General features: G+C 49.1%; 1 protein-coding gene across 3 annotated transcripts in view; it reads left to right on the top strand.

The window, feature by feature from the left end:
• The window catches only part of CAMK1D (calcium/calmodulin dependent protein kinase ID), a 414,391-nt gene extending 391,033 nt beyond the window's left edge, over positions 1-23,358 (top strand). Inside the window, exons 7-12 of one of the 3 annotated variants that reach the window (XR_005838939.1) lie at positions 5,687-5,799; positions 7,336-7,414; positions 14,993-15,080; positions 15,986-16,103; positions 17,590-18,006; positions 18,401-23,358. Coding sequence is in view for 1 of the 3 variants with exons in the window: in XM_040645414.1 (XP_040501348.1) it covers positions 5,687-5,799; positions 7,336-7,414; positions 14,993-15,080; positions 15,986-16,103; positions 17,590-17,708 (517 nt within the window). In the remaining 2 variants the exon portion in view is untranslated. Of the gene's footprint in view, positions 1-5,686; positions 5,800-7,335; positions 7,415-14,992; positions 15,081-15,985; positions 16,104-17,589 lie in introns of all 3 variants that reach the window. The other 2 variants (XR_005838938.1, XM_040645414.1) reach the window with 2 other exon arrangements.
• Positions 23,359-23,525: the final 167 nt, after the last annotated feature.

The raw sequence follows: 23,525 nt of genomic DNA, 5'->3' as shown, positions 1-23,525 counted from the left end.
GTTTATTTTTTCAATTTCCTGCTGACATTTCAGTTATGCAAAATGAGGATGCTCTAGAGGTCCTCTGTAGGACATTGTGCCTGGAGTCAACAGTACTGTACTGGACACTAAAAATTTGTTCAAACAGTAGATCTCATGTTAAGGTTTTTTTACCATAATAACATTTTTTTAAAGGATATTATTTATTTGAGAGAGAGAGCGAACACGAGCTGGGGGAGGGGCAGAGGGAGAGGGACAAGCAGACTCCCTGCTGAGTGCAGAGCCAAAAGCGGGCTCAATCCCAGAACCCTAAGATCACAACCTGAGCGGAAGTCAGATGCTTAACCGACTGAGCCACCCAGGTGCCCCCATAATAAACACTTTTTAAAAAGTCACTGCCTAATGTTAAATGTGGCTGGTACTTTCTCTACCATGACTTTTTTTTCAATAAAAATTGTATATATTTAAGGGGCGCCTGGGTAGCGCAGTCGTTAAGCGTCTGCCTTTGGCTCAGGGCGTGATCCCGGCGTTGCGGGATCGAGTCCCACATTGGGCTCCTCGGCTGGGAGCCTGCTTCTTCCTCTCCCTCTCCCCTGCTGTGTTCCCTCTCACTGGCTGTCTGTCACATAAATAAAAAATAAAATCTTAAAAAAAAAAAAAATTGTATATATTTAAGGTTATAACATGATGATTTAATATACGTAGTGAAATGATTACCATAGTCAAGCTAATTAACATATACTCTGACATTGTTAACTATATTTTCTTGTTATGAAAGCACCAGAGATCTACTGTCTTAACCAATGTCCGGTATTCAGTACAATATAATTAACTATAGTTCTCACACCATACCTTAGATCTTAGACTTATTCACCCTGCATATATGTGACTTTGGCCTTTGACCACCATCTCCCCATTTCCCTCACTACCCCCCCCCACCCCTGGTAACCACTGTTCTAGGCTTCTTTAGATTCCATGTATAGGTGAGATCATGCAGTTTTTTCCTTTCTGTGTCTGGCTTATTTCACTTAGCATAACACCCTTCAGTTTCATTCATGTTGCTACAAATGGAACATCCATATTCCTTCTATGGCTGAATAATATTCTTTTTTCTATATATACCATAATTTTTTAAGATATATTTATTTATTTGAGAGAGAGAGAGAGTGGGGGAAGGAGCAGAGAGAGGGACAGAAAGACTCCCTAAGCAGACTCCCAGCTGAGCACGGAGCCCAACACAGGGCTTGATCCCAGGACCCTAAGACCATGACCTGAGCCAAAATCAAGAGTCAGACACTTAACCGACTGAGCCTCCCAGGTGCCCCATATGCCATAATTTCTTTATCTATTATCTGTCGGTGGACATTTGGATTGTTTCGTGTCTTGACTACTGTAAACAAGGCTGCAGTGAACATGGGAATGCATATCTCTCTTTCAGGTACTGATTTCATTTCCTTTGGGAAATATATCCAGAAGAGATATTACTGAATAATACAGTTGTCCTATTTTTAATTTTTTGAGGCACCTCCATACTGTTTCCCCCAATGGGTTGAGGTGAATTATGGAAATAAAGTTACATAAAAGGGTAAAGAAGCAATGACTGATTGTTACTTGGGAATCCTGTTAGCAGGCATCCGTTTTCAGAGGGACACAGACACAGGGCCAAGGGCAAACAAGCAAGAAGAACATATGTAGCATGATTACCCCGGCAAACCCGCGGGGCCTCTCAGCAGGAGCTCTTAAGCTATTACAGCGTTTCAGTTTCCAAGAAAAATTGTGCACTGCCCAATCAGCCACGGTTGGCCATTGCCGATTTTCGTATTCGTTTATGTGAAAAGCCTTCTCCTTCATGGAAACTCTTCTCCTTTATGGGATGTGTCCATGGCCAACAGGGACATTTTAGGTCATCCAAACCACATTGCATTCTCTCTACAAAGATAGACCAGGTTGCTCCCAACACCGGGCTTTGTACTTTGAGTTCTTCTGGAACGTCTGTCAACGAAGCAGAGCGTACTGCCTCCCAGTATGGGTCTTATACAGGAGGGTAGGTGGGATCTCTGAGGGATCCCTGGGCTGGGGAAGTGGTGGGCTCTCCTACACCATGAATCCTTATCTCTGTTTTGGAGACTAGTCAGGGGGCTCAACAGCCAATGACGAAGCCTTTTCTTCAAGAGCGTGTCTGTTCATCCAAGCATTTATTCAGCATCTGCTATGGGCAGACCCGGGGCTGGCCACTGAGAATTCAAAGATGAGAGTAAGACCTAAGACTCCTGCCTTAAGGAGCCCAAGGACAGCTCAGGGCAGCGTGTAGTAAATGTCACTGGGGAGTGCTGCCCTCTGTCCCGGGGGCACAGAGCAGAGCACATACCCCACCTGCAGAAAGGGGCTGGATCTTCCTAGTAACACCCCAGCTGGTCTTCAAGGGTGTGCCAGAGGCAAGTGAAGGGGGAAGGGCAGCCCAGGTCAAGTACATACCTTTACCTTGGTCCAGAAATAAAAAGTGCCCAGTGGGGAGCGAACGCTGAGCATCTTAACATATAAGACCTAGAGTGTGGGAAATGGGGTTGGAAAGGTGGGGTCCAATCACCGGGTTCTACTTACAGATGTAGGGGAAGCTGGGCAAACTAAATGACATACAGAGAGCATTCAAAGTCAAGACTGAAAAATAAGGTTCAATTCTCAAGCCTCCTTCCCTTGAGTGAATCAGCAAAATAGTTAAGAACTCAAACCTGGAATCAGTTGGATAGGCCTCGAGTCCTGACTTTGCTCCGTTATTAGTTTCTTTGCCTTCAAAATGAGAATTATAGAAGGGAGTGTAACCCCGAGCTTCATAGCAGCTGAGCCATAAACACCTCTAGACCCAAGGTGGTGAAGGGAGGCTGGGAACAGTTACCAGAGTCTGAGGAGGAGTGCCTGGTAGGGTCTGCCCCTGAGAGGAGCAGGGGCCCTCAGTCAAGGGGTAGAACCAGCCTGCGTGCTGGCTGAGAGGGGCCAGGCCAGCACGTACCCTGGCCCTGATCTCCCCCTTCCTTCACCATCTCCACTAGGGGCCCCTTTGGCCAACCCCTACCAGAGGTCATGGAGTGCACTCCTTATTCAGGTATCCCTACATGTCAGCCCCCAGGACACAGAATGAGTGGAAGATGGCTCGAAAGAGTGAACAAAAGGTGTCAGGGACACCCACCTCCTGGGAGAATGAAGTTTGCGTGAGATAATACCGAAAGCTCTTAGTGGCATTTTTGACCCAAAGCAAGTACTCGGTCAAGGCTAACCTAGAATCTAGCAGTACCTCTGCAGGAGTGTGCCACAGGTAGTTAAGATAGCAAAGTGGGAAAAACTGAAGGTATAAGGTTTCTCCTGGGATGACCGTCCCCAGGCTGGAATGGAGGTGATCCATGAGCCCCGGGGACGTGTGTTGCCAGTTGGGCATGACCCTCAGTCGTTGGGTTGGCAAGTTGAGATGTTATTCTGAACCACAGGCTTGTAGGTCTAGAACAGTTGGTAATGGCTTTATCGTCTTTGAGTATGCATGGTGAGATAATTTGTGTATTATTTAAATGGATTAATATGTAAAATAAGAACATAGAGATTCCACTTGCAAATGGGTCCAGACCACAGAAGTCCACGTTCTGTATATGGAGATAAATAGCTCATAGTTGTTTGTTCTCCTACTTGGACCCTCCACACAAACCTACTAATGGAATAGCCTGGCCAGGGAGCTTTGTGAAATTTCTAGATCTGGGGAAGATTCTGTAACTTCTATTTGTCCTTGTCTTCTTTTCCAATCCTTATTCTAAAAACCTCTTTCCTAACATTAACTTCATCTCCAGGCTAGATCCATGTCCTTTTCTCCCGCTCTCCATATAGCTGCATAAACAGTATTCTATCCCCCCTCCAAGAGAGCTTAAAAACCAGAAATTGGGATATACATTAAGAAAATTGGCACAAGAAGAATACATCTTTCTTGGAATTATCTTCAAGATTTTTTTTCCCTTGAAAAGAAAGCCAAACTGTAAAGTAAAACACACTCAGTTGTTCATAAACAAAAACCTCACATTATCTAAAATTTAGTTATTTTCCAGGATGAACCAACATTTTGCTCTGTCTGCTTTTCCTAATATGCACATTTCATTGAGCCCAAATCCTCATTATGGGAAACATTTACATATCCATCTCCCAGCTCCAGGGTTTCCTGGGCAGTAAAATATGCCCTCAGTGCTTTCAGAAGCACCGGCTCTTATTCTTAATCATTTTGCCAAAAGCAGCAAATCTTTAAAAAATGAAATTTTCCAGGCACTTAGCCCCTAAATCAGTCTTGTGGGGAGAGATGATTTTGAATCTTATCGGCCCTCGCGATGTCTCACAGCCTTTAAAAACGTCTTTAGCCTTCCCCCTGGGCAGCGTGACCGATGACACCGTGTGTCATAGCAGGAGCAGCTGAAGAATGAGGGTACCAAGCTTGCATTTTGAACCTTTATTCAGTTTATTTGCCAACAACCTCATCCCTCACAGGCCTGCGGATTCCCCTTCCTGCGTTCTCATTCAACAGGTTTCTAGGCTGGAGCTGTGTTTGGAACAAAGTTTGATGATCTGGGGAATTCAGAACTCTTTTGAGGGGGCAGAACTCCCACGGCGTGGGCCACCCTCTAGGCTGCTGTGGGCCCCCCTCTAGGCTGCCGTGGGCCCAGAACCAGGTTCTGTACGATGCAACTTTGTGCCCCGCCTTCTGGAAAATCTAGCCTTACCTCTGCTCTGCCTATCCCTTAGGCCTATGACCTAAATCCTACCCTTTCCCGGTGCCCTGCCCTACGTGGGCCTCGAGCCTGTACTAGATCCCTCCCTAGGTCTCCTAGCCATGCAAACAAATGGAAAGAGGAGGTCACAGAGTCACAGTGTCTTCAGGCCCGAAAGAATATTAGGAATTTCCTAGTGTGGCCTTCTCGTTCAAATGAGGAAATCTTGGTCCAGACATGCACCAGTCGCCTACAAAGTGTACAGGTCACATCAGAGTGGAAAGCAGAAGTGAAGTGAGAACCCAGAGTCTCATGGAATGAATTGTATTGGGGACATTTAATGAAAATTTCTCCTCCTGTTGTGTTGGTTGGTTGACTGTCTGTATCTCTAGAACTACATGTCACGTGCACCAACATCCCAATATGATCTTCGAAAATTCGATTTTGAAAGGGTTCAGTGGAAAAGGGGCGATAGTATTATGATTTGTGCCAATTTCTGCTTTTATATTTATTGTATAGTAATGGCCCAAACTGTAGCCTTCCAAATACCCAGTTTGGGCATGGTCAGTTGATAATGTGTATTTTAGGTCAACTTGTAGCAAGTTGGTTCCCCACCCATCGACTGTTGGGGACAATATTACAGACAATAAGATTGAGAGCTTTTACACACAGAAGGTGTAGGGGTTGCTTTGGGAGTGTACGGGGCTCTGGTTAGTAACGTGGAAAGAAAGGTGGACTTAATATGTGTTTGCTTTAGATTACCACCTTTCTGCGATTTATCAAATCACAGCTTTGGTTCTGTGCCACCTTTGCCCCAGAAGGTGTGGTTTCTTTGCTCACGTTGTATTTGCAACACACACAGTGCCATTTTCTCCACGGGAGTGAAGACGGCTCTTCCTTCCAGGCAGAATGTCCGTGACCACAGTGGATATATGGCCATTGCAGATCCTTATAAGCACTGTCTTGTCTTCCAGGCTCTGCGGCTACCCTCCTTTTTATGATGAAAATGATTCCAAGCTCTTTGAGCAGATCCTCAAGGCAGAATATGAGTTCGACTCCCCCTACTGGGATGACATCTCCGACTCTGGTAGGTCTCTCGGCTCCCCAAGGGTGGGACCCTTCCACCTAGACCACTTGACCCTGACAGGCCTGGGGGTTTCAGAGTGGTCCTGAGGCTCCCAGGGAAACTCCATGAACCACGTACTTGGATTTGACTTGCCAAGTGGAAGGCAGGCTGGGGACGTCTGACCGGAGCCACGCTGAGGGATGGGACCAGTGCCTCCACCACTCTTAGCCATGCCCCGATCTGGGCATTTAGGACTGAAACAGTATTAGCTAGCATTTATCAAGTGCTTACTGTGTGCCGAGCACCATAAAGTCTGCACACGTGCCAGCTCACTCGGCCCTCAGGACAACCTATCAGATGGGTGTTACTAGTATCCCCACTGGACAGGTAAGGAAACTGAGGCCCTGGAAGGTGCTATCGGAAGCCACACAGCTAGTATGTGGCCAGGCTGGGATTTGAACCCAGGCCCCACGTCTCAGCTACCGTGCCACACTGAAATGTTCCCAGAGACATTTACCATTTCCTCCTCGGGGATAAAGATCAAAACCAAGGCTCAGGTAGACTGACGCGTCTCTAGAGCCTCAAGGTCAGGATGGTAACAGTAGCCCTCCCTACCACAGAGGGTGGTTCCAGGATCAAATAAAATAATAAATGAGGTAAAGCTCTCCCTGTCCCTATGAACTGTTCAAATACCGCATTTTATTATCTGTGTTATTTCCTCCTCACGGGACGCGCCTGTTTTATCTCTCAGTCTTCCAGAACCTGGGACCTGAGTACAGCTCTCCAAGGCTTGCAGGGAGAAGCGGCATGGGGAATATTTTCTTTCTGAGCTCAGGAGGGCACAGCCTTCCCTTCAGAAGCCCAGTCCTGCGGGCAGAGAGCTGCCAGGCCCTGCGATGCCACGGGTCTCTGGCCTGGCACACAGGTGTCCTCCTCTGGTTTGTGACCCAGTCCCTCATGTTCTCAGGGTCCCACTTCTGGGTCCTACCCTGTCTGGGCCTCCTAGCACTCCGCACTTCCCTGCCAGAGCTTATCTTGTTGCATCTCGATTTCCTGCTCATTTCAGGCGGCTGAGTGGGCTGNTCCTCGAGGGCTGCGTCTTCACAGAGCCTGCCCAGGACCTGGTGGCCTTAGCAGAGGCTGAGGGAATTTTGGTGAATCAGTGATGTCTAACACACAGGGAGCATCAACAAAGCAGCTTCCAAAGGCAGCAGAGAGCTCAGTGAGAGGTACATGATGACAAAGATGTTTGATCTCTGAACCGAAGATGTCACCAGCTGCCCAAGGAAAGCACTTTGAGTTGGGCGGGCAGGGTCCCAGGCCTGGCGTGGCTGCCTACTCATTCGCTGTCCCCTCTCACAGTGCCAAGTCTCGGCTTCCCTTTATCCCAAATGCCGGCTCCCGCCTGCCTTTTGTGTTCAACGTACCGTAGGGTCAGTGGCGGGGGCTGGTCTGTTTTTCATGCTCCACACCATATTCCCAAAGCCCCTGCGGCATGAAATTGTCACATCTCCAGCTGCACACTGATTCCGCCCCTTGTGCTTTCTTTTTAAACAGCAAAAGACTTCATCCGGAATCTGATGGAGAAAGATCCAAATAAAAGATACACTTGTGAGCAAGCAGCTCGGCACCCATGGTAAGAAAAGTCACCCACGAGGAGGAGCGCAGTGATGTCTTCCCAGACTAAAGCCCCTCTTAGCAGTTCTTAACTGTGGAGCCATGAAATCTCGTTCTGACCACTGGCTTTCATCCCGTCCCCAAGGCAACACTTGAACTCTCCTCTTCCCTGGGGACACAGTCTCCTGAATGCACGGATGACAAGTGCGGTATGCAAAAGCTAGCTGTAGGCTTTTCATTCTACAGGAAGTGTTTTAGGGCCATTTTTATTGAAGGTAATTCTCCAGGGAGGCATTAAGTTTGCAATTGTATTCCTTGAGCTTATCGCTCAATAACTAAGTGAATTGATGTTATGTATTCTTTTCCTTTTAAAATGCTTTTCGGGGCACCTGGTGGCTCAGTTAGTTAAGCCTCTGACTCTTAATCTTGGCTCAGGTCCTGATCTCAGGGTCGTGAGTTCCAGCCCTGCGTTGGGCTCCAGGCTGGCTGTGGAGCGTACTGAAAAGAAAAGAAAAGAAAAGAAAAGAAAAGAAAAGAAAAGAAAAGAAAAGAAAAGAGAAAGAAAATGCTTTTCAGGTTAATGTGTCTTCAACCCCGAGAGGCATTCATTGATAGTTTGTGACCTTCTCTACTACGTTTTCAGCAGTGCCCTTGAGGCCACCTTGTTTTTGCACCGCTTACTAGGTGTGAACCCAGTTTCACGATCCACTAGCTGTTACTCTGGGTTTATACTTAACTTCTCTGAGCCTCAATTTTATCTTTATTTTTTTAAATTTCTTTAAAAGATTTATTTATTTATTTTAGAGAGAGAGTGTGGAGGGGAGGGGCAGAGAGAGAGTCTTTAACAGACCACACTGAGCATGGAGCCTGATGTGGGGCTTGATCTCATGACCCCGAGATCATGACCTGAGCCGGAACCAAGAGTCAGACGCTTAACTGACTGCGCCTCCCAGGCGCCCCCAATTTTCTTATCTTTAAAATGAGAACAAGGATCCCTCATTTACAGAGATGATATGAGAAATCATTGAGATGGTGCCTGTGAAGGGCTTAGCGCAATGTCTGGGACATAGTAAATGCTTCGTTAGGCTGTTCTCATTAAACCACCAGGAGCGTCTATTTGGAAACAAAGACCAGGAATGGTAGAATATGCAGAATGATGGCAACAAACAGCCTTTGGCTTCAGGAGAAATTCCCCTAAAAAGCTCTCTAGGAAACTGCCCCTTGTTTGTTCCACTGCCATCTGTACAGTGTTCCCCCCCCCCACCTGCCGAGTTGTCACATGCTGGTTAGTCTTCCAAAGGGTAACAGCTCAGGGCAGCGTCGTGAGCTGGTTTCATTGGACACACGGTCCCCGACTTCATGAGTTTTTTGACTTTATGATTTACCAAAGCTGTCCCCATTCCGTAGCAACTGTACATTCCAGTTTTGAATTGTGCTTCTAAAACCACCAGCTGCCCCCAGTCCGCGCGCACGCTCCCAAGGTCCCAGTTTCAGTCTGGTTTGATCTTTTCTTGGGCTGGCTACATCAGGGATGATCTCTCGTGATGCCGGGCGCTGGCAGCCACAGTGCCCATCAGCCGTGTGATCACAGTGGTCACCAGCTGACATGCTGACACCCATTCTGTCCCCGTAAAGCCACTCTGTTCTTCACCTTTAGTGCAGTATTCAGTAAATTCCATGTGGTGTTCAACACTTGGTCATTAAAGAAGCTTTGTGTTAGATGATTTTGTCCAACTGTAGGCTAGTGAGTGTTCTGAGCACTTTTAGGGTAGACGAGGCTAAGCTATGTTTGGCAGGTTTGGTGTATTCAATGCACGTTCAACGTATGATAGTTTCCACTTCCGATGGGTTCATTGGGACATGACCGCATCGTGAGTCGAGGAAGATCTGTATCTTAATCTACGACCACATTTGTCAATTACTGAGCACCAGTTGTTTCAGGTACTGTTCTAATTGCGTTAAAATATCATTTCACGCTTTTCTGTATCACAACCCTGTGAGGTAGGTTTTGTCTCCATTTCAGAAATAAGAAAATCGGTTTAGAAAGATAAAGTAACGTAGCCTGAGCCAAGGTTGCGCAAATAATGGTGAAGCCACAATTATTTCCAGCCAGAACAGATTCCAAAATAAATGCTCTTCAGCCCCACCCTGTGAGGAGAAGGAAAAGGAAGACAGGAATGGCTGAAGGGGAGGGAAAGATGCGTCTGAATAAGGAGGCAGATTTGGGCGTGTGTATTTTTAAAGAGTTTAAAATAAATGATGTTTTATTTTGTAACAAGTTACATTGGACAATAGATGAAAGTGTGTGACAATGAGGTTAGTAAAACGTTACTTACTTTACCAGCAATCGTCCTCCAAAGCTGTATGAGACTTCGTCTTCTTCCAGCTGTATTGAGGTAGAGCTGACCTACACGGTTTAAGCGTAAGTGTAGAGCATCATGACGTCACCTATGTGTATGTTGCAAAGTGATTCCCGCAGGAAGTGTAATCAACATCCACCCCCTTATGTAGGGACCGGAAACAGTCGTTTCCTTGGGATGAGACCTTTTAGGATTTACTCTTCAGCAACTTTCAAATATACGCTAGAGCAGTGTTGACCATGGCCATCCTGTTGTACGTTACATCCCAGCACGTATTTATCTTGTGTGAGACTGAAAGTATGAGACTTTGGGGGATGATCTGACAGAGGAGGAAAGTGACCTCTGAAGAAGGGAAGCAATTTCCTTTCTAGGACTTGTCACTCATCCAGCCTTGCTCTGTGGGAGACAGGCAGGATGCCAGCAGCAACCTAGCCTCTGCTCCACCAGACATTTTTGAAAAACCAAAGAAGGAGAAGGTCAGTTTTACTGAGGGGCCTGGCAGAGGAGCTCCAGGCGGGGCGAGTGGCCCGGGCCATGATCAGAGCCTAAACTGTGTCTCTGTCCTGGAGCCACAGCACTCGGTATTGCTGGAGGGGGAGTGGACAAAAGAGCGAGGCAGGAAGGGACCAGAAAGGAAGGCACGGCCAGCAGGGTTCTGGTGCGAGCTCAGGGGTCACCTCTGGGGTAGCATAGGCTTTGGTCCCATTCACCCTTCGTTACTGTGTGGGCAAGCTCCTGAGCCCTGGGGCCTGCCCTGCCCCTATATCAAACTGAGATCATAAATAACGGCAGTACTTATCCTATAGGGCTTTTCCAGGGATTGAATGAGACATTACATACAAATAAGAAGAAGAGGACCTGGTACCTAATACATCTCCCATCTGTATGAGTTGCTATTAACCTATCATCATACTAAGCAATTTGTACTTTTCCCTTTGGGCAGTGGGGGCCCCTGACAGGTTTTAAGCCGGTGATCAGATTTGCATTTCAGAAAGCTCTACCAGCTGTAGGATGGGGATGGATTGCTGGCACTGGGCCAAGGGAGACTGGCAGGGAGATGCAGACTGGATGTGGAGCGGAGGCTGACCCAGAGAAGGGGGCAGGGGGCCTGCCCAGAGCCAAAGGGAGGGATCAGACAGACAGCACGAGGGACACACCAGGGATAGGGGAGCCACAGCCTGGGGCAGGGCACTGGTGGGGCAGAGAGCCCTGAAGTTATTGCCGGGTTGCTGTTGAAGGGACTGGGCCGGTGAGATGCCCCACTGGGAGGAGCAGCAGCTTGTGTGTGGAACAGGAGGAAGGGGCCGGAGTGAGTCTGGAGCCCAGGAGAGAGGTTGGGCTGAAGACAGAGACTTCAGGGCCATTGGCCTGGGTCACCTTAGGATGCAGTAGCTTGTGAGGTACACAGATTGACGCCTCTTTACTTCAGAGCTGGGTTTTTGCCAGTGCTTTATCATTTCCATCGTGCTCTTCCAAAGTCCCAGGAAGTCAAACATTAGAAGATGGTAAAAATGAACGTATTTGACTCAAACATCACTGAAATGCCCCACTGCCTGCATTTTGGATATCCTTCTTTCTTTTATATAAAAGTTCCCCGGGCAAAGAGCACAGATTCAACAGAGCTGGCAGAAAGTGGAGTCATGATTCCAGGGAAGCACGGCTTTATCCACACCACCGTTCTGGAAGCTGTGCTCTTGGCACGTCAATTCTATGCCGAGAACATGATCTCTTATTCTGTACTTGCCCTTCCAACTTAATCAAGGCTCCCTGGAGCCAGGAGGGCCTCTGGCAGGCACAGAATCTTCCCTCGGCCTCAAAACAGACCACTTTGGACAGGACAGGTCTCCACCTTCAAAGCTGTCCGTGTCAAGGGCAGTCAGCCCATATTGCTAGATGTTTCCTGCACCTCTCTCACTTGAGGCTTTGCCTTTTTGTGGTGCTGGATGGTAAGAAGGCACCAGCCTGCTGGTTACTGGCCAACGAGGAGGGACCAGCAGACTGCCAGATGGGAGCCCATTACTCCTTACAGGGAAGCACCTTGATGGGGTTCATTTGTCTGGTTCAGGTTGTTCTGGACCTCTGTCTGGTTACATCAACACATTTAGCAAAATGATGATTCCTGGGCATCCATGCCCCAGGTGACACTTGGCAGTGTTCCCACCTTGGGGGGGGGGGGACATTGTGTGTCGGCCAGGCCAGGGTGGCACCAGCAGCTTTCTCCTCAGTGATCATTGAGACCCCTCGCCTCTTCTGGGCCCCAGCCACCAAGCTATGGATGACCATAGGAATCAGGAAGCAGCCCAGGAGCCTGGGAAACCCCTGTCTGGGGGTACACACAGGCATCACCAAGCCTGTCTTGAGCAAGTGGCTAGAAAAATGAGAAATCAGAGCTGTGGAGGTACAGCAGACTACCAGAAGGCAGGGAGAGATGAGTTTGATGATTTGTGTGTGGAGAAGGACAGCCAGACCTCTCAAATGGTGATTTATGTGAATGCCATCTGCATTGTTAGCATGGGGTTAAAACTGGAAAGCAAAGTGGGGCTCCTGGCTGGCTCAGTGGGCAGAACATGCAACTCTTGATCTTGGGGTTCAAGCCCCTGTTGGGTGTAGAGTTTACTTAAAAATAAACTGTTAAAAAAAAGTGGAATACAAAAGAGACATGAATGTTATGCGGGTGTCCATAGCTTTATATGTGTGTGTGTGTACAAATTTATAAGGAAATTCCCCAGGTCGGAGGCACTGTTCAATTCCTAGCACCATCGAGGTACAAGCAGAGTCCCTTCCAGTCCTAACATTCCATGCCTCCAGTGTCGCTGATGAATAATGCTGAAGCCGATAGCGCTGGACACGGAAAGCGTCGTACATTGTCGTTGGAAACTCCCTGGCTCGTGATCCACAACATGCATTTCCGTGATGGGGCCCATTTGAGAAAGACTGTGTGCTGTCCTGGGCCAGCCTCCCTAAGCAGGGGGCCTCGTGGGAGCCTCTGGGCCACGTCTGCCCTCCTGGGTCTTACTCAGCGGCAGCACACCCCAGGACCAGGGAAAGCGAGCACGGAACATTCCTAAAATAATTGGAAGTTTGCATTCTCCTTACATCTCAGCCCATGCTAACCCACAGAGAAGGGAGTCTCCCGGACCCCCTCGCTGGTCTGTTTGGTTTGGAGCACGGCTCTGCCCTGCGGCGGTACTCAACCTGAGGCACCCCATACTCCGACCACTTCTGCCTGCTTGTTTCCAAGAAAGTGCTGGCCACTGATGAGTTGGAATTGGCCTTCTTTTCTGAGGACGTAGCTTTTTTTTTTTTTTTTAAGATTTTATTTATGTATTTGAGAGAGCGAGAACACGAGTGGGGTGGGGAGGAGCCGAGGGGAGGGCCCCCACTGAGCGGGGAGCCCAACTCGGGGCTTGATCCCAGGACCCTGAGATCATGACCTGAGCCAAAGGCAGATGCTTAACTCACTGAGCCACCCAGGCATCCCGAGGATGTAGCTTTTAAAAATGGTGCAGGAGGAAACACTCGCATGAACTATCTAGAAGGAAAAGCTTAACAAAGATGTTTGCAGTCCCCTAACCTTGTTCCTCTTGTTTCGGATGGATTTGCCCACTATTCTATTTCATTGGTTCGTGTCTGGGGAAAGGGGGCCACTGGCAGCTGTTGGAAATGGAAGCCTGGTTCCCTTGAGTTCGTTTCTGAGCATCCTCATGTCTAAGTCTTTCCGGCCCTGCTGGGAAAAAGACAGAGTCTCTGCTGGGAGGGGCGAGGGTTGCTCTTAGCGGGGAATACCAGACTACATTCCAAACTTAGGCCCAGCCTGGCACAGACTAAAGGTTCAGTTCTGCAGCCATGTTTTCAGTTCTTAAGTGAAAGGCTGGGTGGGTGGGGGCATATTTTTTACTCGGGGATGATTTCTTGACTGAATAAGGCCTGAGCTTGTTCCCTTCATGTCCCCAAATGGTTGGATATCATAGGGTGTGGCATCCAGGCTGTTTTGGGTCCAGAACCATCAGAGTCTGGGAAATGACAAGTTTCCTCACTAACGGGTCACCTTCCAGGAAGAAAGGACTTTCAGTGTTCCTGGCATCTATCTGTCCCTTAACTTCCAAGATGCAGAAAATTATTTCATAGGTATCAGATACCAAGCTAGAATTTAATAGTTGTTAAATGAAAGGGAAAATATGGAAGGTTCGAAATGCAGAAAAGAATGAGAGCAAAACACAGCTTCCTCTGAAACTGGGGGGAAGGCCAGGTGCTTAGTTGTAGTGGAGGGATGGTGCTGAGGTTGATGGGGATGTGTGGGAGAAGAAGCGAGTGACCTCTAGGTGACCAGTGAGACTGGAGATTGTGAGGTAAGAGAGGAGGGAGGAGGACGGGAGGGAAGGAGATGTGGTAAAGCAGACAGAGGAAGGAATAGGGTGAGGGGGGTAATTCCTAAGTAGTTTCTAAGGACAGAGGTGAAGAGCAAAGCGGCCTTCTTCTCTGCTAATAGAAGGCTATAGAACAAGCAACAACTAATGCTTGGTGATATCAGGGACCCAGCTGAGTGCAGAGTGGATCTGGTCCTGGCCATTCTGAGAACTTTTCCAGGACATGAAAGGGAAGAAGATTTGCCAAGCAGGGGTGAGCTGAGGCTGGGCGCCCTCTCACTGAGTGTAGAGGAGGAACGTGGCCAAGCTTCAGTCTGCTGGAGTGGAGCCAGAAGGAGGCTCTGGGCCCCGGGTGTGAGCAGGTCCACGGAGCAGTGGGTCTGGAGAGGGCACAAAGAAGGAGCCTCGGGCAGGAAGAAGCTGGGAAGATGGCCCTGGGTAGGGACTTGGTGGTCACACCAGGCAGGAAACACATCAGGACCTGCGAGGGGAAGCGCTACAAGAAGAGAGCTGGTGGAGAGGCAGACGGAGGGAGAAGGAGGGGACACTGGATTCATGTTGCCTTGTGGCTTCTCATATTGTAGGAACCGCGGTCAAAAGAGACAGAGTGGGAACCCGGCAGAGAGGTCCACGAATCCCTGGGAGGGTTCAGAGTCTAGAAGGCGGGCAGGACTTTGAGCGTGGTGGTGACAGATTGTGTGCGTTCAGACAAGATCCACGCAGCCTGGAAGGGCGGCGACAAGCCACCCTCTCGGAACCTCAGGACGGCACAGGGTTGGGGCTTTCCTGCGAAAGCGGCGTGGGACCCAGTGTGACAACACCCCCCGCCCAAGAAACTGTTTTAAGGAAGCATCCTTACCTCTGTTTCAGGATCGCTGGTGACACAGCCCTCAACAAAAACATCCACGAGTCTGTCAGTGCCCAGATCCGGAAGAACTTCGCAAAAAGCAAATGGAGAGTAAGTCTCATGCTTTATTCAATTCCCAGTGAGTCGAACCACTCCCGCGAAACTTGCCCTGCGGTTGGAGCATTTATTCCTTCTAAAGCTTACCGTCACCCGAGTTGGATGAAAATCCCCAGAACCTCACCCAGAAAGATCTTGCTAATTTTAACCAATGAGGATTAAGACTCAAAGGGGGTGTCATGGTGTGGGAGGGATAAAGTATGTTGTTTAATATTTCCCCAGCAATAGTGCTGATTCTTACTTAGTTGTTGTTTCTTAAGAACACAATTCCTGTTGTCTGCCTTTCCGTTGCTGGAACTTTCAGTTTTCAATAGTGGACTTCTATTAAAGTGATGTGAAAGCGAGAGGGGAAACCCAGGGAAACCCTATTTAGGAAAGCCTAAACCCTAGCTTCTAATCAGTGTGCATAAATTAAGAGCTGGCTGTTCTGCCCCGAGGGACTGTACAAAACAAAATGAGTTCCCCTGACCTACTTTATTCTGAGGAAACACTATTAGGACACAAGCGCCAGTAACAGGAAAATAAAAAACTACCTTAAAACTTCATCATGAAGTACTGTTTAAGATACTGTCTTATTATAATATGCCTTTGATTCTAAAAGTCATTTCTCTAAAATTATGGAAAGACTTGGTTTACATTCATTCTAGATGTTCTGTACATCAGAAGAAGAGTATTTGTTTAAATCTCCAAAATACATCTCAATGGGGGGGGGAGGGGTGCAATAAATTTGAGTCGTTTTTGGAAGATGGGGCAAGAGGAGCTTCCTTTCTAAAGTATTGTGAGAGCGTTTTAAGACCTCTGAAATGCTCGGGGTAACAGGATGAACGACCGGACGCAGTCTGAATCTTTTCTGATTAGCCGGACTATTTTGTCTGCTTTTTCCCTTTCTTAAATTTCAGCAAGCATTTAATGCCACGGCCGTCGTGAGGCATATGAGGAAACTCCATCTTGGCAGCAGCCTGGACAGTTCGAATGCAAGCGTTTCCAGCAGCCTCAGCTTGGCCAGTCAAAAAGATTGTGCGTATGTGGCAAGAATAGAACTTTCCACCTGCCATTTCAGACACATCTGGGGTGGGGAGGCGGGAACTGGCATCTGCGGGCACCCGGTGTTTGATACCTCGTCTCATTGAATGTCCCCAATACCCCGGAGACCTTATTTGATTTGAAAGTATTTTTCTGAGTGTTTCATTATTGGATATTCACACCACAGTGGATATTGTTATTTCCATTTTGAGATGAGAGCTCCTCGGCTCGAGTCCCGCACGGCCATGTCTGTCTGGACAAAAGCCAGATCGGGCTCCTTCCCCTGAGGTTCGCTGGCCCTCGTGCGTCATTCTTAGGGGTTGAAGAAGGGATGGCAGAGACTCATGACAGCCTAATCTCGTTGGCTTTTAATATCTGCTCTTTGCTGAGGATGATGGTAATTGGAGCAGAAGTATGTGACTGCATTGGCTCTGCAGTCCAGTAAGAGTAAGGATACGGCACGGTCCCTCATCTTTGCGTGGACTGTTACATCACTGAGGGCCTGCTTACACTCGCCTATCTCTCTCTCCCATTCCCCACCACCCTCTGGTGTATTTATCTTAATCCCATATTAGGGCCATCCCAGTGGCTCCTGTCCACTTCAGAGCAGTTGCGTTGATAGTGCCCACTGTGGCCCTCGTCTCCTTGATCATGGGGCCCTTCCATTTGGTCTCACGCTGGGCGTCACCTTTCACCCCATTACCCTCAGAAAAGGGTTCCCTCCCTCTCTAAATAGTCTTCGCATCTCATCTGGGAACGTGAGCCCTTAAATTTTCCCCAGAAATCTCCGTGAGCACCCCCTGACCCAACCGCACGCCGCGGCAGACCCACATATAATGGATCTCCCTCTGTCGGAACCTACAGAGGTCACGGGCAAATGCACTATTGGAACTGAGCCGCAGGGGAGTCATCCCACATCAGGACTGTCTGATGCCAACACATGCGCCTGGGGAGCATGGTGGTGCAGACTGTGGGGCATTTTTCTAGGCCAGGGCTGCTGAAATAGGAGTGAAAGGTGATTTCCCATGGCAGTCGCTCTGTGTCACAGACGCCTCTTAGCCAGGAGTAGAGACCATACACCAAACGGGGCAGAAGGGGGATCATATTCTTTCTTCATTCTTCAAGTCTCTACTCATGGAGCGGTGGTGACAGCATTTCTTATAATGACAGCGTGTAGTCAACACCTAGCCTGAAGCTTAGTACATAGTAAGTGCTCAGTTAGCAGCACCGATCCTGCGACAGTGCAGAACCTCGTCACCTCCAGCTACAGAGCAGTTCTGATCACGATGAGAATGGGAGGGAAGAGTTGGGCCTAAGAAGAAAGCATTTTAAGGACACATTGCAAATATTTTCCTACAGGTAGGTAAAAATTTAGAGTCAAGTGTGTAAAAGTTTGCTCCCCCCCAAACCCTGCTGTGGGAAAGGGGAGCGAGTATTTTCTTCTGGAGCTTTGACCCCCATGTCCACTGTCCCCCTGCAGGTCTGGCACCCTCCACGCTCTGTAGTCTCGTTTCTTCTTCATCGGGGGTCTCTGGAGTGGGGGCAGAGCGGAGACCAAGGCCCACCACTGTGACCACAGTGCACTCTGGAAGCAAGTGACTGGCTTTGGAGGCTGGCCCAGGGGCGGGGCCAGGGGCGGGGGCCCCCGTGCCGCCAGCCGCTCCAGAGCGATCCCACCTTGCATGGTGCGCCTTCCTGCGCAGGACTGGAAGACAGAAGTTTTTTATGGCCATATTTTATACCGCAATTCTGAAGTGTTCATTTCTCACAAACTGTACTGACTCAAGGGAGCTGACGTAATAGGATCTGGTGCTGTACATACGAATCTTGCAAAAGCTCTGACGGAACGGACCTCCCGCGTCCTCTCCCCCAAGCCCTGTCATTTCCGCTCTTCTCGGTATGGGTAACGTCTATGTTGTATTTTTTTCATTAATGACAAAAAAGGTTTCAACTGGATTATTTAAAGTATTGGTAAATATTGTGCATTAGGGTTTTATTTTTTACCTTTTACGAAATATGCCCTTCTGATCGATACTTCTTAGTCCCGTGACCTGTATCTTTTGCTTGTCAGTAGTAGAGTTTTATGTTAACCTTTAAGAGATGGTTGTTGTTTTTTTTTCCCACCAAGGGGAATGTAAAGGTATTTTTAAAAATTCTAATAAGAGGATCGAGAATCTGTCTCCAAGGCGAAGAGTGCACTTTACTTCTATTTCTCCTCCTTCTCTCCCCTTCCCTGGAGGGCAGCTCTCAAGAAAACAACTCCGCAGTTCTCGTGGCTGTCTTTTCTCCAGGGCCGCCTTGGGAAGGAATCTGCAGAAAATCTTTTCCAGCACCCCCCCACTCCCAGCACGCCTCTGACCAACCAGAGACCCGAGGGGCCTTCACTGTCCGTGGTCGGAAATAAAGAAGCCTGCTCCCCCCGGAGACTAAGGCTAAACTTCAGAGGCTCCGCGTGCTATGAAGGAGATGCCCAGCAAAGACGTAAGAGCCTCCCTTCCACAAGGAACCAGACACCATTTCGTCCAAAGGGAACTCCCCGCTCGGCTCCCATTTCTCACGAGGGTAACACAGAAAGCTCCGCTCTCAGCTATGCAGTTTTCAAGTTAATCTCTCTGTTTTTTAAAAATGCATTTCTAATCTTACACTTAAAATGGCCTCCAAGTGACATAAGTCGTTTCTGCAGATTTTTACCCGGTCCTTCTATGAATGTTATCCAGGCGAGGAGAGGGAAGTGGCCTTGGAAAAGAGTCCATTTATGTGGGGGGTGGTAAGGAGAGGTGGCCTACTGAGCAAGTGGGACACTGGCCACCACAGTGATGGCCAGAGACGGCCTCCGCCAGGCCCAGCCGGCACTGGAAGCCCTCCTTCTGACCAGGGCAATCTGAAAAACCAAAGACCTGTGATGGTGGGGTCACCAAAGGGCCCAGGTTGCCTGGGACTGAAGACTTTCTTGGGATGTAGGACTTTCATTGCTAAACCTGGCGATGTCCCTGGCAAGCTGGCCACGTTGTCGGTCCGTGTGGTGCATAGGTGTGCAGGACAGAGCGCGGTGTGAAACCCAGGGCAAACCCTTCTCGAGGGGGCTTCCAGGACACTCTCTTGCAGAGGCATGCGTCCCTCGACCCTCCTGTCCATGCGATACTATGAGTCTGCGTTTCGCACCATCAGCCTCAAGCCTGCCACGTGTCCCTGTGGGTCTGCCTTATGGCCCAACAACTTTACTGGCAGAAGAAAATGGCATGAAGATTAGAAAGAGTATCTGAGAAAATGGAGGTGGCTCTCCAGGAGCTTTATTGGGGTGTTGCTTACTAACAGGCGTAACGGAGCATTCATATTGCCACAGTATCAGAAAACAAGTAATTAGATGTTACAGGGGGTGATCATCTGCCTGGATGTGGTCCCTGTAACGTGTGCCTGAGTAGTTAGCAGCCCTTTGGCCTGTGTGCTCGATGCCGTCAGTTGTGTTTGAAGAGCAACTTTTGAAGCCACATTCACCGATGGGTGATTAAATTATTTCCTAGAGCTGACATACGGGGTGCGTGTTCTATTCTATTAGTTTGAAAGTGTGTCTGACCTGACAAGTCATAGGAGGTGAAAGTTGAGGCCTGTTGCAGGTGTCCCCTCTGTGGTCTGGGCCAGCCCCTGGCCATGCTTGGCCTGTAACACTTCAGGTCTCTACAACATAGTGCGAGGAGACAGTGACTGCTTTCAGCCCCAAAAGTAAACTCTGTTGAACTTGACATCAGGCAAATCAAGACTGTTTCAATGCCACCAGACTTCAGTCATTTCCTATTGTTTTAGGAAGAGGAGAAAAAAATACCATATGGAAGAACTTCTGCTCTTTGAGAGAGCCTCTGCGGCAGAAGGAGAAAGGTTCTCTTTCAACCACATTTGGTATTATTTATGCTTTATTATCACATCATTCGGCAAGAGAACCCAGAATGTGCCTTTTGTTAAGACCTGCAGCTGAGTCCCAGGCCCCTCGCCAATGTCAGATCCCACCCGTAGGAGCCGAGCATCTCCTACGTGCCCCGGGCTTCCACTCCCTGTGGAAGCCAGTGTGTGGCCGAGGCTCAGGGATGGCCACTGGCCCCATCGTGGGCTTCCTTTCAACCCCAAGCTCCCCGTTGGTCTCCTAAGCTTCTTGGAGCAAGTGGATAATTTTTTCTACTTGAATAGGACATGTTGAAATCGTGTCCTCGAACGGTCTCTCCTTAAGCTGCCTACCCGTCGTCCCTCCCTCATGTCCCGCTTTCACCTCCTCTGTGAGGGAGTAGGCAAAGCTAGCGCGGGTCTGAGGTAAGCAGTGAGTGTGCGCCCACATGCGGGCCCCCCACTGACCAGCAGCTGACCGCTCTTAGCCAGGGTGCCCTGGAGTCTGGACTGCTCACGGCTGTCCCTCACGAGCACACCAGAGCCTGGGGTATTGGGTTAGGATAGGGTAAAGGCCACTGGAGCCGAGAGGGGCAGGGAGTGCCAATGGGAAGCACACCGGACCATGGAGAACCCTTGAGAAACGGAGAAGATGCCCTGATAGGTTGATCACAGCTCCAGGCAGCTCATGGCCGTTGCAGTGGGCAGGTCTCCCCATCTCCCGCTGCCTCCAACCCCGTAAGAGAGCAGCAAGGATAATGTCCCCCTTCATGTCTCCTTTGTAAAGAGCTATGCAGAAAGCATGCAAAAAAAAATGCAGGGCTTAGTATTCTTGACTATGGCAACAATTCTGGTCACCTCTGAAATCCCACCTCAGGAGCAGGGAGCAGCTTCACCACCCTGCACGGGAGCTTGTGGCCTTGGAGAGGGTCCCGCTCTCCAGCTAGCGGTTAGCGTGACGTTCAGGAAGCTCAGCAGGCCAGCGTGGTCCAATGCGAGATGGCTTTGGCTAAACAACCAGGGCTGTGGTGCTTAGGAAGCAAAGGCTGTCTGATGACAGGGATTGGGCATAGAACCCCCAGACTCAGTTTACCTGCCCAGCACGGACCTCCTCCTGTTCGTTTATCTACCATGGTGTCCAGCATATCCTGGATGGGTTGTGGGTAGGAGAGAGGAACTCCCCTTTAGTGTGAGGGTCAAAAACACCAGGGACCCCTCCTGAAAGGGGGTTGACCCTCTCTTGAGGAGTGACAACTTCATCTGATTAACCCATGGGATGTGACATTTTATGAGCAATTTTAAACAGAAGAGACCAGATGCAGGGGAGATAACTCAGTATTTGAAGGCTCTGTGGCCCAGCGAGAGTCTCCACCAGTGGTGCCTCTTCGCCCTGGGGAAGCCGCACAGGGACAACGGCTCCAGGGCTGAAGACAGAGAGCCAGGGTTAATGCAACCCTCCCTACCCCATGTGACTCGCAGGGTTTCCTTTGGATATGTGAAGGAAAAGCCAGGGCCGGCAAAGGGCAGCTCCTCCAATTTCACAGACAGAAATAAGATGTACTCTTTCCCAGGGTCACACACTCACTTCTGGCCAATGAAATGAAGGTCCTCTGTTTCAACCAATGCACGAAACCTTTGCATGTCCTTCTCAAACAGTACTCCTCCGGTTCTGTCTACCCACACTCGGCAGAAGAGTTTGCCTTTTCCTTAAACACATTCCAGACCAAACACTGTTCAGTTTGTTTCAAAAAAAAATGTGTATACCTGTATGTAACCCACCACTCTTTTGGGGGGACACCTGGTCCTCAGTTGGGGCTGCAAGTGTACCTGACATTTGCAAACCAGCGTTCCAGCCCTTTGGTTCTCAGAGTTAAAAGTGTTGAGCTAGAAAAGGGGAACTGGACAGAGTCCTCAGAGCGGGACTTATTTCCTGAAGACACCAAGAGACCCCGTCTGCCGGTGAGCTGGCTCCAAAGCACTCACCGCGGACAGCAGGCAGGGAGGGGAAAGGAAGACAGAAGCGCACGCCCCCTTCCGCCGCCCGCACCCCACTTGTGGTCCCAGTGCACCACGGTCTGCAGCCTGGCCGCGGGCCCGGGAGCCCAGCCCCACTGTGAAGCCGGCCCCGCATGCTGGCCAAGGCCCGGCCCGCCTCCTGCTCCACTCGGAGTCAGACCATCAGACGGGGAGGAGCAGCAGCCCTTCCCCGCCTTCCCTGCCACCTGTGACTGGAGCGTCTCGGCCTTGTAGCTCTGGGGGGCTCCGCTTCTGCAAACCCAAAGGCTGTGCATTTGGCAGCCAAGCCCGCAGCATGTGGCTGCCAGGTCTGGTTTTGTGGACAAAAGCGAAGTGTGGAATGGCTTCTCGGTGTCTGTCTCTCTCTACACCAAAGGGACAAACTGTTGCATTCACCCTGTGTACTAACGCTGCTTCTGCATTTGCCATATCTATTTTTAACCTTTTGGTCCCCAGGGAACTTCTCATATGGTGATTTTGTCTTCTGATTATTTACTGAACTATTTTACTTAGAGGTGATTTTATTTTCTTATGGTCAGGAAAAAAAAGAAAATGAGAGGAGTGTTTGAGGCTTCAGTCAGAGAGAAGTCATCACCAGGGACTCCAAAGCCCCAAACACAAAATAAATTAGTCCTCAAAGGAAAACCTTCATCTGGACAGATGGAGATTGCCAGGCCCTCGTGCCAGCCCTGCATTTCTGGGGCAGGGCCTGGAGCAGGGCTGGCTGCCGGGCTCTCCAGAGGGAGAAAGAAGGAACAGGAGCATTGTTCCCTTGGCCATCGGTCATACACACAGAAGCCTGCCACCCTCCCTCCGGGGCCCCAGCGTCAGAGTGTATGACGAGCCATCCAATGACAGCAGAGAGGCTGCGGAACATCTTTGTTTGCAAAGATGGGCAGCACGTTTCAGAGAACATTTAGCTTAGTGCCACTTTTCAGGTTGGATGACATAAAAGGCATGTTCTGTCCAGGATAAAATTTGGAACAATTTCTTAATTGGCCTTAGTCACTTCTCTGAGCCCTCCCACCAGCGAGCGAGCATGTTTTCCAAAAGCTTACAACTGGCGAATCCAGGAATGTCCCCGCATCTATTATTACGAGGCTTGTGATTGGTTCAATTTTCCCATAAAAACACATTTGTCCCAAAGAAGGGAAACTGTGCATTTATTCCATGCATGTAACAAACTCTGCAAGAAGTTTAACCCACATAGGTTTGCGGCGCTGCAAAATTGTTCATGGGCCTATGTAGCAAATGATTCTCTGCCTTGACAATCATGTACACATATCAAGATTTCTATCATAATGATAATGAGATTGATGACTTCTTGTTTTCCTCCAATAAAGACAATTAATCACCTTCAGATGTGTGCGGTTTATTTCCTCCATAAAGAGCGGCGGGGGGCGGGGGTGTTCCAAGAGTTCTCTCTTTCTTCCTGTTTCCAAAGTTTGGATTTGAAGTCAGGGAGTTTGAATTGAGCCCCTGGAAACTCATGTCACCTGCCCGATGAGCTGGAAGTGCCAGGGAGGA

Source organism: Ursus maritimus, unplaced genomic scaffold (genome assembly GCF_017311325.1).
Source record: "Ursus maritimus isolate PB19 unplaced genomic scaffold, ASM1731132v1 scaffold_31, whole genome shotgun sequence".
Taxonomy (NCBI): Eukaryota; Metazoa; Chordata; class Mammalia; order Carnivora; family Ursidae; genus Ursus; species Ursus maritimus.
This window is presented reverse-complemented; position numbering and strand designations above follow the sequence as displayed.